General features: G+C 37.1%; 1 protein-coding gene across 1 annotated transcript in view; it reads right to left on the reverse strand.

Moving 5' to 3' along the window:
* DNAJC1 (DnaJ heat shock protein family (Hsp40) member C1) overlaps positions 1-18,926 on the reverse strand; it is a 255,794-nt gene that overhangs the window by 92,049 nt on the left and 144,819 nt on the right. The window contains 1 exon segment of the mRNA XM_020966879.2: positions 12,098-12,264. Coding sequence (XP_020822538.1) covers positions 12,098-12,264 — 167 coding nt within the window.

Genomic DNA, 18,926 nt, shown 5'->3' on the forward strand with positions numbered 1-18,926 from the left:
ATAGCGTACGTAGATGATGGGAAATAATGTGAAACAAGGTTGAAAAGGTAGGTTGGAGTTAGATTAAGGAGGGCTTAAAACACCAATCTAAGGAGTTTATAATTTATCCTAAATACAATAGAGGTCACTGAGTGTTTTTTGTGCTGGGAAGTGAAATATAATGACCTGTGCTTTGGGGAAATTATTTTATCAATTAAGTGGAGAACAGATTAAAGAGGGAAGAGCCAGTGGCATGAAGACCAATTAAGAGATCATTACAATATTCCTAGTTAGAGCAATGAAGGACTGAACTAGGAGGGGTGGCTGTGTGAGTGGAGCAAAAAGGATGGATGTCATGGAAGTGGAATGAACAAGACCTGGCAATTGGTTAGAGAGGCGAGAATAGAAGACAATCAGGGTTTTGAACCTGAGTGACCAGCAGAATGGTAGTATCAGAGAGAGAAATAGGGAAATTTTATGGAGGGGTACATTTAGGAGGCAAGATTACACTTTCCAATTGGACATGTTGAATTTGAGATGCCAACGGGTCATTTATATGTGAACTGTGAGAAGCTGGTGAGAAGGGACTGGAGTTCAAGAAAGATATCTGGAAGTTATCTGAAAAGACATGATAATTGATCCCAAAGAAGCTAATGAGACCATTCAGCAGAGTGAAGAAAGAAGAGATGAGAGGCCTGAAAAAAGCCTTAGGGAATCCCAGTGTCTAGAGGGTATGAGTTCAGCGATGAGCAAGCCAAGGAGACCAAAAGGAGTGATCACACTGGTAGGAGGAGAACCAGGAAAGAAGTGTGTTCCAGAAGTAAAGGAGCATGGATGCAGGCAGCCCAGACACCTCACACCTATTGTAGCAAAACCCTAAAAATCACACCTCAAACATAATGAGCCCTTGCTAGCTGTCCCACAGCCAGGAAGACACAGTCACCACTATACTACCATTAGGTCACATTCCATAGTAGTTAATCACAAACGGATATTAATGACACGATAATGGAAAGAATGTTGGACAGAGACCTGCATTTATATCCCAGGTCTAAGATTTACCAGCTGCGTCACTCTGTTCAAGTCACAATAACCACTGTGAGCCTCAGTTTTCTTAACTGTAAAATGGGATAAAAATGCTTGTCCTACTTTACCTCACACACAGGGTTATTAGGAAAAAAAAAAGATCACTTTCTGAACACCAAATCACTATACAGATGTGGAATATTACCATCTCAACGAGGCCAGTCCTTAAACTAACATTATTTATATTAATAGCTCTGATAATATAATAATTTGAACTACATTCTGGCTTTCAGGTAACACAAATTTGGAAGATATAGACAAAATTCACAAACCATTATACTAACTAAATGCTCACTCAAAAATCAGATGAAATTTAATAATGCCAAGCATCAGCTGGTCCAGGGAAGGCCCAGAAGCATCCAGCTGACACAATGCAAGAGCCCTAGGTGTGCCGTCAGGAACACCTGACTCCAGTTCTTGCCTCAGCCACTCATGAGCAGCATCCCCCTGGGCAAGTCACTTAACTGCTGTCTGCTTGAGTTTCCTCCTCTATAAAAAGGGGTAATCATAGCAATTACCTCCCAGAGTTGCTGTGAGGCTAAAATGACATGATATTTATAAAGAGCTTTGCAAATCTTATAGTGCTACATAAATGATACCAATTGTTAATATTATTACTAAACTATCTGCTTTTTGGGCAAATATTTCTAATACCTGTACTGAGCGACAGTTATCTACCTTTAAAAATTCTTAGCAATTGAGCTTTATTATTATTATAGGTATTATTACATATATAGGATGGAAACAGACTGGTAAGATGCAACGTTGGCAGACAAGACTCAAGACTCCAATTTGTGGATCACAAACTGAACATTAATCAGGACCACAGCACTGTTATTAAAAGTGTGTACAAGACACTGAAATATATGGATGAACATGTGACCTCTAAGAGCCAGGCAATAATTCTCCACTCTGCTTGGCACTAATCAGTTCCTTATTGGACTGTTGTATTTGGGTCTGGTTTCTCTATCATAAAAAGTATGAAGATACTTGAGAGGGACCAAAGAAGGGCAGCAAAAATGATTAAAAGGATGGTGGCATTATTTAGCCTACAGAATACAAGGGTAAAAGGTGACTTAATTGTCTTTACATACATGGGTGCTTATCAGAATAGTTTTTCTTCTTTTCCAGAGAAGACTGGAAATCAGAGAAGAGATTAGATTTCAGCAATAGAGAGTTATAAGAATGATCATTTGGACCAAAAAGAGAACTAAAAATGGAAGAAAGCTTTGAGATTTCTATGCCTACAGACAATATGGGCAATTATTTTGTACTGGATTTTTAAAAATCTCTTAGGTATTAATTGATAAGTATTTACTATATGCTGATTATGGGCCAATTACTCAACACTATCAAGGGACTCGGTCTGTAGAAGATGCCACACAACATAAGACGTGGTCACTGCCCTCAAAGGCCATTCAGGCTGTCGAGGGAGGCAACACTAATAAAAGTGAAACAATTAGACAATAAGTATCACTGTAATAGCTGTTCAAAAGAAGGAGAGATCAGGGTGGTCTGGAATAATAAAGAAGGTATTGTAGATGAGATAGGACTAGAGCTGGGTCATAACAAATGGGTAGGATTTGGATAATTAGAGGAAGAAGAGGAAGCATACTAAGCAAAATAAACATTTGGTGTTAAAGGAATGCAGGTGGGAATCAACATGCTGCAAATGAAAGACAGTCTGACCAGAGTGGTAGGTGCGGACAGGCAAGGCTGGACTAGGTGCTGGGAGACATGAAAAACTAGGCATAGGGCTTTGCATTTGATACTGTAGATAAAAAATTCTCATTGTAGCCTTTTGAGTAAGGCAGGGACAGAAAGATGGTTGTGTTTTAGGGCTGGTCTAATGTTTGTACCCAAGATCAATTAGAATTTGTAAAGATCAGAGTTAGGTATCGTCGCTGCCATAATAATTCAGGCATAAGGTGATGTAAGTGAGGACTAGAGTTATAGCAGTGGGAATGAGGAGGAAAGGGTGAATTTAAGGAACATTACAAAGGAGGGAAAATGTGATAAAAGAGAGGAAGGAGTCAAGGATAATTCCAAGTTCTTTATCTTAAGAGACTTAAAGGGGGCAGCTAGGTGGCAGCTAGGTGGCGCAGTGGATAGAGTGCTGGCCCTGAAGTCAGGAGGATCTGAGTTCAAATCCGACCTCAGACCAAACACTTGACACTTACTAGCTGTGTGATCCTGGGCAAGTCACTTAACCTCAATTGCCTAAAACAAACAAACAAATAAACAAAAAAAGAGACTTAAAGCATGGTGGATTCAATGCAACTCAACAACCATTTACTGACTACTAGGTAAAGAGCACTAGGTAGCTCTATTGGCATAAACTAGGGACAGAGGGCGGGTTAATTTAGGGGGAAAGGAATAAATCCAGTTTTGGACATGCTAAGACTGAGGTTACAGGATCATGAAATTATAGCATTTTAAAGATGCAAGGGAATTTAGAGATCATACCATCTATCTCCCATAATTTATAACTGAGAAGGCTGAGGCTCAGAGAGTATAAGGTCCCATAGCTAGTTACTTAGAGGTAGAATTGTTATTAGAACTTAGGCCGTCCCCTTGACCCTAAGTCTGTTTGGGTGGAGGGAGCTGATGAAAGGGCAGCTCTGGAGCCAGGAGGACCTGAGTTCAAATCCGGTCTCAGACCAGACACTTGATACTTAATAGCTATATGACCCTGGGCAGTCAACTTAACCCCAATTTGCCTCATATAAAAAAAAAAAAAAAGAAAGAAAGAAAAAAGAAATGAGTGGGGCAGCTAGGTGGTGCAGTGAAGTCAGGATGACCTGAGTTCAAATCTGGTCTCAATTGCCCCAATTGCCAAAAAAGAAAAAAAAGAAGACTCAGATGGAGATCTCTCATAGGGAGCTTATTTAGAATTCATACGCGTCTTCTTTCAAGAGAATTTGGTGTCTATCACAATTTAAACATAATACCAAGTAGTACAATTGGGAATAAAAACAGATTGGAAACAGTCTACAAGAAGCAAAGAGGCACTGTACGTAACAGAACTCAGAGATTACCCTCAATTTACCTGCTTATCTTGTTTTTTACAATTTACAAAATGTTATTTACAATTTATCTTGTTTGCACATAGTTTGCATAGTTGCATAGTTGTCTCCCCCATTAGACAGGGAGCTCCTTGAGAGCAGGGACTGGGTTTTTTTTGCTTCTCTTTGTATCCCCAGAGATGAGCATAGTGCCTGACCCATAGTAAGCACCTAAAAATGCTTGTTGACTTGAACTGATCTTTACGGTTTCATATGCAAGCCTCTTTCTTGTTCTTCTGCACATATTAAAATGTTTATTCTTTTTGAAAGTTGTTAAGTTCGTAATAAAATAATTTTTTAAAAGATGACACTAGATACTTGAAATAAGCTGATTACTATAACTAGGCTATGAATTTGGCTTGGTTTTTTTTAATAGCTAAGAGAAAAACAGATGCATAGTGTTATACAGTTTTCATTTTCTAACAAAAGGAAATATACAAAATTCATCTGCAGATATAATCCTCTTCCTGGAACTAAAGTCAAGCAGGAAGTTACTGGGTGGGTTTTGCAATGGAAATTGGGTAACATAGCGGAAAGTATCTTTAATTGCAGGTTTACAAAAGATAGACAAAACTGTGTTCAAACAGATGATTATGCATCCAAAAAGGCTGAGAACATAACATTAAATTGTAATTCAGTGAAGGTATTTCTGTAGGTGGCCAAGATAATATGATCCAGGTTCTTTCCTTTTTGAGGATTTATCAAAACACATAGCTAGAACTTGAACAATCAAGGTGATTCATTACCTAAAGGATCTAATAGATTCTCAACTATAAGATACTATAAATGAACCTTTGAGAGAGTAAGTTCCTTGAGAACAGAGCCTGACAAAATCACAGAATTTCAGAGTTGGGTGGGAAGTCATTGGCCACTGAATCCAAACATATATGAAAAAGCATTTCCCTTTTACCAAACCCAACAAGAGGTCATGGAGCTTTTGCCTCAAGACTTCCAATAAAGGGAAACCCACCCTCTTTCAAAGCAGACCATTTCACCTTTGGTTAGCTCTAATTGTTAAAAATTTTCCACTTAGATTAAACCTAAATTTGGCCCTGTCTAGCTTTCTCTCTGTTCCAAGTTATGCCCTCTAGGGCTAAATAGAGCAAATTTGCTCTTCCACATGAGAGCCCTTCTAATAGCTGGACACAGCTATCATGTTTACCTGCCTTCTCTCCAGTCTCAACAACTCTAGTTCCTTTAATTGATCTTCATATGGCTTGGATTCAAGTCCCTTTACCATCGTGGTTGCTTTCCTCTGGGTGTACGCCATCTTATCAATGTTTCCTCTACGCTGTAGCACCCAGAACACAATACTCTAGATAGGTATAGAGCAGAATATAATACTCCTCTTATTATTGAAGCCACAAACTCTTCTTCTTCCTCCATTTATATTAATATTGGGCATTTTAGCATTTAATTAGTTTCTTTTTTTTTCACTTCTATCCCTTCTATCTCCCTAGGTAGGGGAATATTAAGAAACAAACAGTTATGCAATAAAGTCACTCCATAATTTTTGAGAATTCAAGAGAAAGAGGGGAGGGGAAAAGAGAAGAAAAAGAGAAGAGGAAGAAAAATTTAAAAATGGCAGGGGATTGGTGGCAGGTCAATGAGTACACACTAATCCTTGAGTGAACTTGAGATTGGAGATCTGGTCATTGTTTCCTCAGTTGTTTTGGTTCCTTCCCGTGGCTCTCACACTGTAAGTATCACTTACTGTCAAGCTCGATTCTAGAAGATGCTCATCATATTAATTTTGTGTAGGCTGCTGGTACACCTAATTAAAGGGGTGGCATTACTGGTCAAACAGAAGGCCCCTACTGGCTTCCTTTTGACTTCTTTGTGTCCCTTCATGCCTCATAGCAAAGTAGGGGTTGAAACAGTTATGTAGTAGTATGATCAACTGCAAACATAACCACACTTGCGTGTGAAGCCCTTTCAAAGACTATTTCCCCCCAATTATCACTTTTCTTGCTAGTCTTTACCTGTTTTTGTTCTTTTCTATTTGAGTAGAAGCCTTGGTTGCTTATCTCCTGATCAACAGTGCCCTTACCCATCACCTTGGGAAGCAACATCTGTGGAAATGCAGCCTGGCAACTGTTCCTACAGGTGCTCTAAGCTACGGCTGCTGAAGACCCAGAAAATCAAGTTCTTTTTTTTTTTTGCTGTTTGTTTTTTTGGTTTTTGGCAAGGCAATTGGGGTTAAGTGACTTTCCCAGGATCACACAGCTAGTAAGTCAAGTATCTGTTCTGAGACCGGATTTTAACTCAGGTCCTCCTGACTCCAGAGCCAGTGCTCTATCCACTGTGTCACCTAGCTGCCCCGAAAATCAAGTTCTTGTTACCAAAGTCCTTGGCACTGGCAAATGGTTCAGCATCAGAAACTGATACGATTCTATCAGCAAAAGTGACCTTAGAAAAAATGCATCCCCTACCTGCTTTGCTGCCACACGCATTGACCACAGGACCTCTCTATCTGACTTGTTGCTGAAGCCTTCCACTTGTATTGTCTCCCCACCAGAATGAGAGCACCTTGAGAGGAGGGCTATCTTTCTATTTGGTTATCAGTGCTTATCACAGTGTTTTGTACAAGATAAGTATGTAATAAATGATTCCTTCATTCATTTATTCATTCACTAGCTTAGCTAGATGGAGTGGAAAAAAACATTTATGGGTTACTGTTTTGACAGCAACCTATCTCAGACTCAACTGCTCTCTGATACAAATGGCTTCCTTTTTAAAAAACAGTCAAATCCCCTTTCCCGCTACAAAGGTTTAAAGATATTGTACTGTATTGACTTTATGGTCAATTTAAAGGATTTACAGGGTAATTGCGACTATACTCAATTTTCACCTTATAGGATACATATGGAGTCACTTCACTGAACTTACTGATGTCCCTTAAAGTACTTAACACTGCTGAGCACATAACTGGCAGTGAAAACAATTCTGATTAATTAATCACTTTGGAGGAAACCATTTCGTAGGGGAGAAGCCAAACTGCAAGGAGTTAAAGAAGCAGGGGAGGAGGGTGGAGAAATAGATGGACAGAAAATATGGCTATAGATAAGACATTCAAATAGCTTTGTGGCAGAAGAAAAGAGAGTTTGGTCAGCACCTAGAAGAGATGGCATAATCAAGAAAATTCTCTAAAGTAAATGTGAGAAGTCCAAAGGGAAGCAGACTTGAGGCCAAACAAGGAAAAGGGTCATTGGGAAGGGGGAGGGGCCTAGACTTTGGAAGGGAATTCCTTTCAAGAGAAAGCAAGAAATCCTCAAGTTGAAAAAGTTTTATGTATAAATATACAAAATCCTTATGCTTATTATTTCTATGAAATGCTACACTATCAGAAGGTTTGAGACTAGGAGTAAGGACTGTTTGAGATGTTTAATTACTTGAAGGCAGGGATTTGGATAAGATGGCTTTCTGCAGTCCTTTCCAGCAACATTCTCTTATTACCTCCTCTCTAGGGATTATCTCTGACACTTCTCACCATGGTTAATCAATGAACAAGCATTTATTAAGCACCAACTATATGCCAGGCATAAAGGTAGGTGCTACAGGGTTGAAAAACAAGTGTGAATAGTCCCTGTCCTCAAGAAGTTTACCATTTACCTGGAGGAATCAACATGTACACATACAGGTATATATAAAATAGAGATAAGATGATTTTGAGGGAAAGAATTTACCAGATGGAGGGAAACAATTTGAAACAAAAAGTGGTACTTATGCTAACCCTTAAGAAAAACTAAGGATTTTGCCAAATGGAGGTAAGGAAGAAATGAATTCCAGCCATGGGGATAGTGAGGGCAAAGACATGGAGAGAGGAGTTGAAGGGATGTGTCTGAGGAGCAGTAAATAACAGGGCCAGTTTTGGTGGACTACACTGTGTAAGGAGGGGAGTAAGGTGCAATAAGCCTATAAAGTAGGTTTGACTCAGTTGTGAAGGGCTTTAAAAGCCACACAGAACAGTTCATATTTCATCCTAAAGGCCATTGGACTTTATTGGGGACTAACATAGTTAGACTAGAGTTTTAGGAAAACCATTTCGGCACTAGGCAGAAAGTGGATTAGAGTGAAGAAGACCAATTAGGAAGCTGATGAAACAGTCTAGGTGAAAGATGATGAGGACCTGAGCTAGACTGGTAGATGGAGGAACAGAGAGAAGGGGAAAGATGTGAGAGATGTGGTGGAAATGACAAAATTTGGTAAATGAATGGATATATGAGGAAAGTGAAGAGACATGTAGATCTGGGAATCGTCATTGTAGAGATGGTAATTAAACCCATGGGAGCTGATGAAGTCACCAAGAGAGGAAGCACAGAGGGAGGAGGGAAAGAGGGTCAAGGACTGAGAATGGGACCACACCAACTAGTTATTAAATCTAAAATTACACTACTTATAGTCTTAGGAAGGTTCAAGATCCTCAGGAGAAAGGCATCGCCTTCCTTATCACTCCTAGGCCTTGGATTCTCCAGCTATTAAGATCCGAGAGGGCAAGCCTGAGAGAAGCACAGGAGAAGCAGGATGATTCTAGCTTCGGTGTCCTAGTGATAACAAAGTGTTCCAAGAACTGGAGGCAGGTATGATGGAACTATTCACATGAATGGAATCTGCACAGTTTCGGGCTTACCAGAATATGCAGACTTAAACATAACCCGACACAGGGCTTTAATCCACTAACAGCTCAGTAGCTATGAGCAGCTACTTTGGAAAGAAAGGACTAACATGACCCAAGTGAAGACTCTGAAAAGTTCTGGCATCACCAGCCTATTAATCCAGTTGAATAAACCATCAACCCTTGAAATGAACCTTTAAAAATCTATAATTTTCATGTATCTTCTGGGCCACAAAGGCTGATTGGTTTCCTCAGAAACAAAAAGAAATAAAAACAAACATACTAATTCAACCGCTGGTTTGAATTTCACCCACAGGTTTACTTTTCAGTTGAAAAAAATTTTTTCTGGAGGAACTCTGAACTGGTACATTGTTTTTGCTTTTGGAGGGAAACTCGACCTTGTACAATGATAATTATGTACTTTCTCATTCCCTTTGACCCAATGATCTTATTGCTAGGACCATTTCCTAAGGATAAGGGCCCTTCCCAAAGAATACTTCTTAGAAAACTGCCAAAGTCCAGGTGTGACTATGTCACATCCCTGCTCAGTAAGCTCTAATATAGTCCTATAATCTTGGGGAATAAAAGTACAAACTTCTCTGTTTGGCATTTAGGGTCATTCAAAGCTTGGCTCCTAGGGCAGCTAAGTGGTACAGTGGATAGAGCACCAGACCTGGAGTTTGGAAGACCTAGGTTCAAATCCAGCCTCAGACAGTTACTAGCTGCGTGACGCTGGGCAAGTTAACTCTGTTTGCCTCAGTTTCCTCATCTGTAAAATGAGCTGGAGAAGCAAACGGCAAACCACTTGAGTGTCTTTGCCAAGAAAACCCCAAATGCAGGGCTGCTAGGTGACACAGTGGATAGAGCACCGGCCCTGAAGTCAGGAGGACCTGAGTTCAAATCCGGCCTCAGACCAAACACCTGACACTTACTAGCTGTGTGAGCCTGGGCAAGTCACTTAACCCCAATTGCCTCAAAAAAAAAAAACCAACAAAAAAAACCCAACCCAAATGGGATCATGATGAGTTGACTGAACAACAAAAAGCATGACTTCACCCGACCGTTCTGGGCCCTTCACTTCTGACTGTCCTTTCACGTATTCTACTGTTCTGTCACACTGTGTCTTTGTGCTACTTTTCACAGGACACTGCATGTCCAATCTCTAAATTGGTCCCTATTCCTACGAGGACCTCCTCCTCTTAAAGCTTCTAGTCTCCTTCAAAGCTTAGCTCAGGAGCCACGTTCTACATGAATCAGTGTTTCCTACCTAAAATTATTTTTATAAATCCTGATGTTTCTGGAGGGCAGGGACAATTTCAGCTTTGTCTCTGAATTTCTAGATCCCAGAACGTGCTGTTGTTCAGTCGTTTTCAGTCGTCTCCAACTGTTTTGGCAACAGCAGGTGCTTAAGTAATGCTTGCTGATAATAACAACAAGAATAGCATTTACATAGTATTTTAAGGTTAGCAAAGTACATCACTTACAGTAACTCATTAGATATTCACAATAACCCTGTGAGGTAGGTACTATAATCATTCCCATTTTACAGGTGAGGAAACTGAGGGAGTGAGGGGTTCAGTCACATAGCAAGTAAGTATCTGAGGTAGGATTTGAATTCATATCTTTTATGGATTAATGAATTTGTGATGTCACCCACAGGGCTCCTCTCTCCACTAATGTAGACAACAGCAGGGACTTTTCAGTTTAGGTGACTCTTGTTCATATTTTCCCATGAATCTCTCAAAGAGAATCTACTCAACACAGTGGAAGCCTTCTCCTGGCTCTTTTGAGATTTCTACTTTTGGTTTATTTTATTTTTGCCAGTAGTGTATTAGCTCATTTGTTATGGGAAAAAGATCTCACATTAACAGAACCTGAAGTTAAATTAACATATGTAGATAGTTGTAAGTAATCTGAAAACTATTATTCTTACCACTCTGTTTCTTTCTCTCTCTCTTTGGCCACTCTACAATCAATGCTGTCACAGAAATCACAAAACAGAATGATTTTTTTGTATTTACATCTCTTTCATGGGTGGCCACGACCAAAGACTACATTCCTTAGTGGACAGTCTTCTGGTGATGTGCTATTCCATAGACAGGGAAGCTAGACCCTGGAAAGCTGACACTGTCCATCACCAACACCATACCAAAAGTTTGTTCAACATGGCAGACAAAGACAAAGCTTGTAATCTGCTGGCACAGCCTTCAAAAAACCAGTTTATTTCTATGCCACAACAAGGCACTACAGTAGGAATTTTGCAGGAAAAGACCTATTTATGCCAAAATGTTTAACGTCACTTTATTTGCAACAATAGGAAATAACTGGAAGAGGCACTGGACCTGTGGGTTTACTGATATAGAGAAAATTCTCTCTAACAATACAAGTTGGCAACTTCTCTGCAACTTACAGTTTCAGAGAGCTGCCCAGACCACTGATAGAGTAAGGGTCTTTCTTGCCCAGGCTTATACAACCAGAATGTATAAAAGGCCGACTTTAGCCTGGGTCTTCTGGCTTCGAGGTGAGTGCTCTAGCCGTGATTCCATATTGTTTCTCAATTTATATGTTCCACTATTGAAGTATGGCTGAATACTTTAAAGAATATTAACATAATAGAATATTATCACCCCCAAAAATAATAAATAGAAGAAATACAAAGAAATATGGGAACAACTTGTAGGAGGGGATATAGAATAAAAAAGGTGAAATCAGAGTAGAAACAAATAGGTTGACTGTGACTACAAAAAAAAAAACAGAAACAAAACTTTATAAGAATATAGATTAAAAAAACATCAGGGGATAATGAGCCAACAAAATTGTTAATGTTTCTTTGTTAAAATTGTTTAATATCTATAGTTTGAAGCTTGATGTTTCATTTGGGATTCTGTTTCTTATTTTCTTTATTTGATCACTGTTATTTGTTGAGTTGCTATTAAATTTATAATAGAATATTTAAACTAAAAATCTCACCATTTCCCCCATTCTCTAAGCAGATAACATTTCCTCCATTCTCATAACAGATAACAATATTCCCACTGATTCAGTAAAAAAAAAGTCAAGCATTTTATATATATTATGTATACAACTTAATTAATTTTTGCTTTAAATATCTTTATTGATACCTCTTTAAACCTCATCATGAAAATTTCCTCAGTCTTTTTTCTTTTTTACCAATCTCATCTAAATAATCCATCTGATAATGATGAAAATTAAATAAATGCCTGCAAAAATATGCTCTCTTTTCAATAATTTAAATGGATCTGATTTCCAAAGATGGTCCACTGTTATTAAGCCTACATACAAGTTGACAGCTCTATATTAATTTATATTATTGTCTGAAGTGTTCATTTACCTTCTTTTTTTGCATTTTGTTCCGATTCTCTAACCAATCATCCATTTGTTCTTCAATTTCTTCTATAGAAGTTCCATGATCATAAGAAGGTTTATATGCGCTGGGTTCCAAAGAAGTATACGTGGGAAATTCTGGCTTTGTTTTTTTAACTTTAGATTTCTTTTCCTCTACAAAAAAGAAAAAAATATGTATTATTGAAGTTTTCCAAGAATAAGAATTATTTCTAACATTCTATTCTTAAGTTGTATCTAGGAAGCATATCTAGGTAGTCTACTTCAAAGAAAATTATTTTAATATATTCAGAAATTAATTTTATCATTCATCTATCATTACTTTGCATAAATAAATTCACAGGGGAAAGGATCAGATAGTTATTATAATAGAACCAAGACAGTTTGTGAAGTGTTTTGAATTTTGAAAACACTTTCTTTCCACCCTCTTTCAACATTCCTTTAAGATATACAGGACAGGTGGTAATATCTCCTTTCTAATAAGGAACAACCAAGGTCTCAGTGTGTTAAAGGACTCATTAAAAAATGTAAAAGTTAGTGGCAGGACTTTGGGACAACATGGTTCCTTGAACAGAGACAGGCAGCCCAGCTTCTACAACCCAATGGAAAAGTATATTAGGTGGCTTCATCCACTCTAAAATTGCATAAAAATGTTTGCTAGAAGTCAGTCCACTGACAGTAAGAAAAAGCCTGCTGGAAATGTCAGCACCAGCACAGACAATTAAGACAGAAGCTTCCCTATGCAACCAAAGACTGGACAGAGATACCCGCAAGGCTCTGCATGCACAGGTACTAAGAGCGGCTAGCTCCTAGGAGAAACCTACAGGGTCACTGGAAGACAGCACAATGACAGAAATAAACAGGACCAGTTCAGACATAGCAAAGCCCAGAGACCGGGACAGTGCAGGGACTCCAAAAATCACTTTTACTCTATCCTGCAGTGTTATAAACTGCCCTACATGCTTGTCCTGAATCTCAAAGCTTCAGAGTGTCCTAAAACCTACCACCGCTCTTAGAATATACATGGCTGAAAAGGTAAACCAGAGATATCTAAAAATCCAATCTAGAAGGAGTAACTTCACAACTTCAAGCAAAACTTAGAGGAAAAAATGGATTTTACACGAGAGCTACATGAATGGCTGGAATAAATTAAGCAAGAGATTTAAAAAAATGAAATAAAGGCTCTAGAGGAAAGAACTAAAAAAAACTAGAGGGAGATTAAGTAGCTTAGTAAAGAAAGTGGCAAGCTTTACCAAATAATGAACTCTCTCTTTTAAAAAACAAAAAAAGATATGAAGTGAAAATGAATGACTCTGTAAGACAGCATGAAATATTAGAATAAAATATAAAGACTGAAAAAAATAGAAGAAAATGAAAGATCTCTACTACCAAAAACAAATGACCTGGAAAATAGATCAAAGATAACTTAAGAATCATTAGATTCTCTGAAAACAATGCTTAAAAACAAAAGCCTGGACACTATATATTTTTTTCTTCAATATTAGCTTTATTAGATTTGTTTGTGCAAGAACTTTTTAACTTTATGCAGACAAAATTATCCATTTTATCTTCTGTGATCCTTAGCATTTATTTTTTCCTTTAAAAATTTTTTTTATTAATTTATTTTGATTTATCAACAATCACTTCCATATGCTTTTGAGTTTAAAATTTTTCTCCCCCTAACTCCCCACCACCCTCCCCAAGATGGAGCACAATCGGATATAGGCTATACATATACATTCTTATTAAACGTATCTTCACATTAGTGATGTTGTAAGTAAAAATTAGAGCCAATAGGAGGAACCACCAGAAAGAGGAAACAAAACTCAATAGAAGAGAAAAAAATAGCAATTCAAATTCCATAGTTCTTTCTTTGGATGTGGGTAGCATTTTCTATCACGAGGCCTTTGCAGATGTCTTATATCCCTGTATTGCTGGGAAGTGTTAAGTTTATCAATATTAGTCATCTCACGACGTGACTGTTATTGTGTACAATGTTCTCCTGGTTCTGCTCACTTCACTCAGCATCAGATCTTACAAGTCTTTTCAGGTTTTTCTGAAGTCAGCCTATTCATCATTTCTTACAGCACAACAGTATTCCATTACATTCACATACCACAATTTGCTCAGCCATTTCCCAATTGATGGGCATCCTCTCAATTTCCAATTCTTTGCCACCACAAAAAGAGCTGCTATGAATATTTTTGTACATGTGGGTCCTTTTCCCATTTGTATGATCTCTTCGGGATATAGCTCTAGAAGTGCTATTGCTGGATCAAAGGGCTAGACACTATATTTCAAGAAATTACAGATGAAAACTATCTAGATCTATTAGAATCAGTTGGCAAGGTAAAGATATAAAAATCTACCAATCACATCCTAAAAGACACCCCAAAAGGAAAATTTCCAGGAATATCAAAATAAAACAACACTTCTACATCAAATTAAAAAAACACTGCAAGCCTCCAGAAAGAAAGAATTTAAGTATCAAGAAACCACAGTTAGCATTACACAAGACCTAGCAGCTTCCACTACAAATAAGAGAAGAGCTTAGAATACAACATTCCTAAAGGCAAAAGACAGAGCCTTACAACTAAGATTGTTGTACAAAGATGCTAAATAGTTCTAAGAAATAGGTTTTCTCCTTAGATTTCCATTGGTTACCAAAGGTCTATCTTAGCTAGTTTTTCTAACATTCTTTTCTGATCCTTAATTTCTTATTTGTCTGTTATAGTTATCTTAAGTCTCAAAGAAACATACTGAAAAAATAAACAATTGTTGTACTGTAATTCATTTGGTTTTTCCTTTATATATGCAGATACAATGTAATTTACTGCATGTGTATGGGTACATGTGTGTATACATGCATATACACACTGCATATTTTTTCATTGTTTATGGTGCCTTTAAACATAATGTACTTTCTGTCTGTCTCTTTTGATCGGATATATATTTTACTGCTGTCTTGCCATTTCTGCTATTTTCAATTCAGCTATTCCCTAAGAGAAAAAGATATCTCTAAACACACCTAATGAGAGAAAGAGAAGATGAATGAACTGAGTCTGCATTTGAAAAAAGAAAAAAAAAACAAGTTAAAAATTCTTAGCCATAAAAATAGAAAATTTGAAAATTGAAGAGAAAACCAAAATTGGTAACAAAATCATTTAGAAGTTTTTCTTTTACTGATGTCCTTTGCTTTTACATCACATTCATTTCTGAATCCATTCCCCCCTGCAACTTCTCTTTCCCTTACACCCAAGAATTATAAAAGTTTACCAAAACTATTCAACATGATGATGACCCTTTACCTACATACAACAACCATAGTACCCTCACACTTCTAATGAAAAGAGCAAGGAACATTTTCTCATCTATTCTCTAGGGCCAAGTTTATTTAAAAAAAAAAAAGAATACTGAGATGTTACATAAAATTAGATTAAAAAAAAGAAGACCAATATAACAAATTGTTAGCTAACAGCTTTTTTTTGTTTGTTTGTTTTTGGCTAGGCAATGGGGTTAAGTGACTTGAGGGTCACACAGCTAGTAAGTGTTACGTGTTTGAGGCTGGATTTGAACTCAGTTCCTCCTGAATCCAGGGCCAGTACTCTATCTACTGCACCACCTACCTGCCCCATCTATTGTTTTTAAAGAGAGAAAGAAAGGAAAAAGAAATTACCAAACGAAATAAGAAATTCACAATGAATGGAACAGAAATAAAGAAAATTCTCGGAAATCACAAAACCATTTAAAATCAACAAAATATGAAACTTAAATAAAATGGACATTTACAAAATTATGAAAAACTCATATAAACAAGAAAAAATACAGACTTTATCTCCAAACAAGAAATGGAACAAGACATTAATGAAAGTCCGAAAAGGGGAAAAAAAATCCTGATTCAGATATATGTACAGGTGAATTCTATTCAACATTTTAAAAAAAACCTCTTATACTATATAAAGTATTGATAAAAACAAAACATGATGGCACTTTGCCAGATTCCTTCTCAGAAACTAATATGGATTTGATTCCCCAACTAAGGTAAGATAAATAAAAAACATACATCTATAAATGACTACCATTAATGAATATTGATAGAAAACTATTAAATGCAATATTAGTCAAGAGATAGAGCAATGAATTAAACATTACCTTTACTCTGATAAGGTTAGATTTCTATTAGGAATATAAGGATGGTTCAGTGGTAGGATAGCAATAAATATAAAGAATCATCATAATAACCCCCCCCAAATCTCATGACTATATCAATAAATGTAGAAAAATTTTTGAAAAAAATAACATTTTAGGACAAAAATGCTAAAAATCAATGGAATAAAAGGAGCTTTCAGTAATATGATCAGAAGTATTTAAAGACAAAGACTAAAAAATGAATAAAAAACACAAGGCATGGTATTATTTGCAAAAGACAAAATACTGAAAGTTATCTCAGTAAGGTCAGGTATAAAATATGGATATCCAGTGTTTCCACTATCATTTGAGTTAATGCTAGAAAGGTTAGCTATGCCATTAAGACAAAGAAAATAAATTAAAGAATAAGCACAGTTAAAGAGGAGGCACAATTACCTTATTACTTGCAGATATGAGAGAACTTAAGAAAATTAAGTAAAATTAAAAGCATTATTAAATTAGTGAAATCAAATAAATTTTTAAAAATCACCAACCTTTGGGAATGTTACTAACAAAATACAGGAGGAAGAGTTAGGAAGAAAAATTACAACTGAAGTAACAACAGAGCAAATTAAATATCTGGAAGTTAAGCTAGTAAAACATAGGAAGGACATAAAACAACTAAAAACCAATTTTATAGGAATAAAATAACAGTTGAATAACTGGGGGGAGCTAGTCAATAATTATGATAACTCTACATTACTGTATTAAAAATGAAGATACTATTACTCAAAAGGAATAATGTGTAACGAAGCTAGAAATAAAGGTGTAGGTTTTTAAAAGCTAAACTGAGCAGTCCAAATTTTATATTAGAAGCAATAGGAAGCCACTAGAGTTGGTTAAATAGGGGATGTAAATGGTCAGTTTTGAATTTAAGAAAAATTACTTTGACAGCAGTATTTAGGATGGAATGGAGTGGTAAGTTTTGAGGCAAGGAGACCAATTAGCAGGGCACTGCAATAATCCAAACGAGAGGTAATAAGGGTCTAAAATAAGGTGGTAAACTGTGAGTGGAAAGAAAGGGTTAAGATATGTGATAGATGGTGAGAGTAGATGTGGCAAGATCTGGCAATTAACTAGATATGTGAGAGAATGAAGAGTCTAAGGTAAATATCAAAATTACAAAGTTGAGACATATATATGTATATATGTATACATATATATGCTATATATTGTATATATATGTGTGTGTGTGTATACACACATATATATACATATATTAAAGGTGTTCCCTAGGACATCCAGTTTGAAACGTCCAATGATGATGTGAGACCGAAGCTCAGGGGTAAGGCTAGTGCTGGGTATACAGATCTCAGAGTTATCTAGATAAGTTGACAGTTATATTCATGGAAGCGGATAAGGAGAGGAAAGGAGAGAAGTGGAGAGAATGAATAGAGAGGAAAGAGAAGAGGACCCAGGATGGCATCAGGAGGAATACCAACAGTTAGGAGGTGTGACTGAGATGATAATCCAGCAAAAGAGATTGAGAAAGCTCTCCTAATACCTATGTTACCTCTAGACTAACCTACTCTGTATGGTTTTTTTGTTTTCCCATTTCTGTTTTCTTCACTACTGTTTCCACTTCCTCATGTGGCATATCTGGGACAATGGTATTAATTTTCTTTCTTTTTTTTAAATATAAATTTATTTATTTTTAGTTTTCAGCATTCACTTCCACAAGTTTTTGAGTTCCAAATTTTCACCCCATCTCCCCCTTCCCCCCACCCCAAGATGGCATGCATTCTGAATATCCCTTCCCCTAGTCTGTCCTCTCTTCTCTCTCTCCCCTTCTCTTATCCCCTTCCCCTTCTATTTTCCTGTAGGGCAGGATAGACTTCTGTACCCCATTTCCTATATTTTTATTTCCCAGTAGCATGTGAAAACATTTTTTTAAATATGTTTTTTAAAACTTTAGGTTTCAAATTTTCTCTCTTCCTCCCTCCCACCCACCCTCATTGAAAAGGCAAGCAACTCAATATAGGTTGTACATGTGCAGTTATGCAAAACACTCCATAGTAGACATGTTGTGAAAAACTAACTCTATTTCCCTTAATCCTATCCTGCCCTCCCATTTATTCTATTCTTTCTTTTGACCCTGTCCCTCCTCAGAAGTATTTACTTCTGATTACCCCTTTCCCAATCTGCCCTCCTCTCTATCATCCCCTGCTCTCTTGTCCCCTTCTCCCCCTATTTTCCTGTAGGGTAAGACAGATTTCCATACCCAATTGAATGTGTATGTTATTCCCTCCTTAAGCCAAATCCTATGAGAATAAGATTCATCATTTCACCTTCCCCTTTCCCCTCCACTGTAAGAGACTTTTCTTTTCTGTTTTTTTTTTGTGAGATAATTTACCCCATTCTACCTCTCCCTTTCTTCTTCTCCGAGTATATCCTCTCTCATCCCTTAATTTTATTCTCCAGATATGACCCCTTAATCTTCAACTCACCCTGTGCCCTCTATCTATCTATCATACATATACATACATATAATTTTTTTCCTCCAACTACCCTAATACTGACAAAGTTCATGAGTTATAAATATCATCTTTCCATGCAGGAATGTAAACAGTTCAATCTTAATAAGTCTCTTATGATTTCTCTTTCCTGTTTACCTCTTCATGTTCCACTTG

Source organism: Phascolarctos cinereus, unplaced genomic scaffold (genome assembly GCF_003287225.1).
Source record: "Phascolarctos cinereus isolate Bilbo 61053 unplaced genomic scaffold, phaCin_HiC Scaffold_1;HRSCAF=81, whole genome shotgun sequence".
Lineage (NCBI taxonomy): Eukaryota > Metazoa > Chordata > Mammalia > Diprotodontia > Phascolarctidae > Phascolarctos > Phascolarctos cinereus.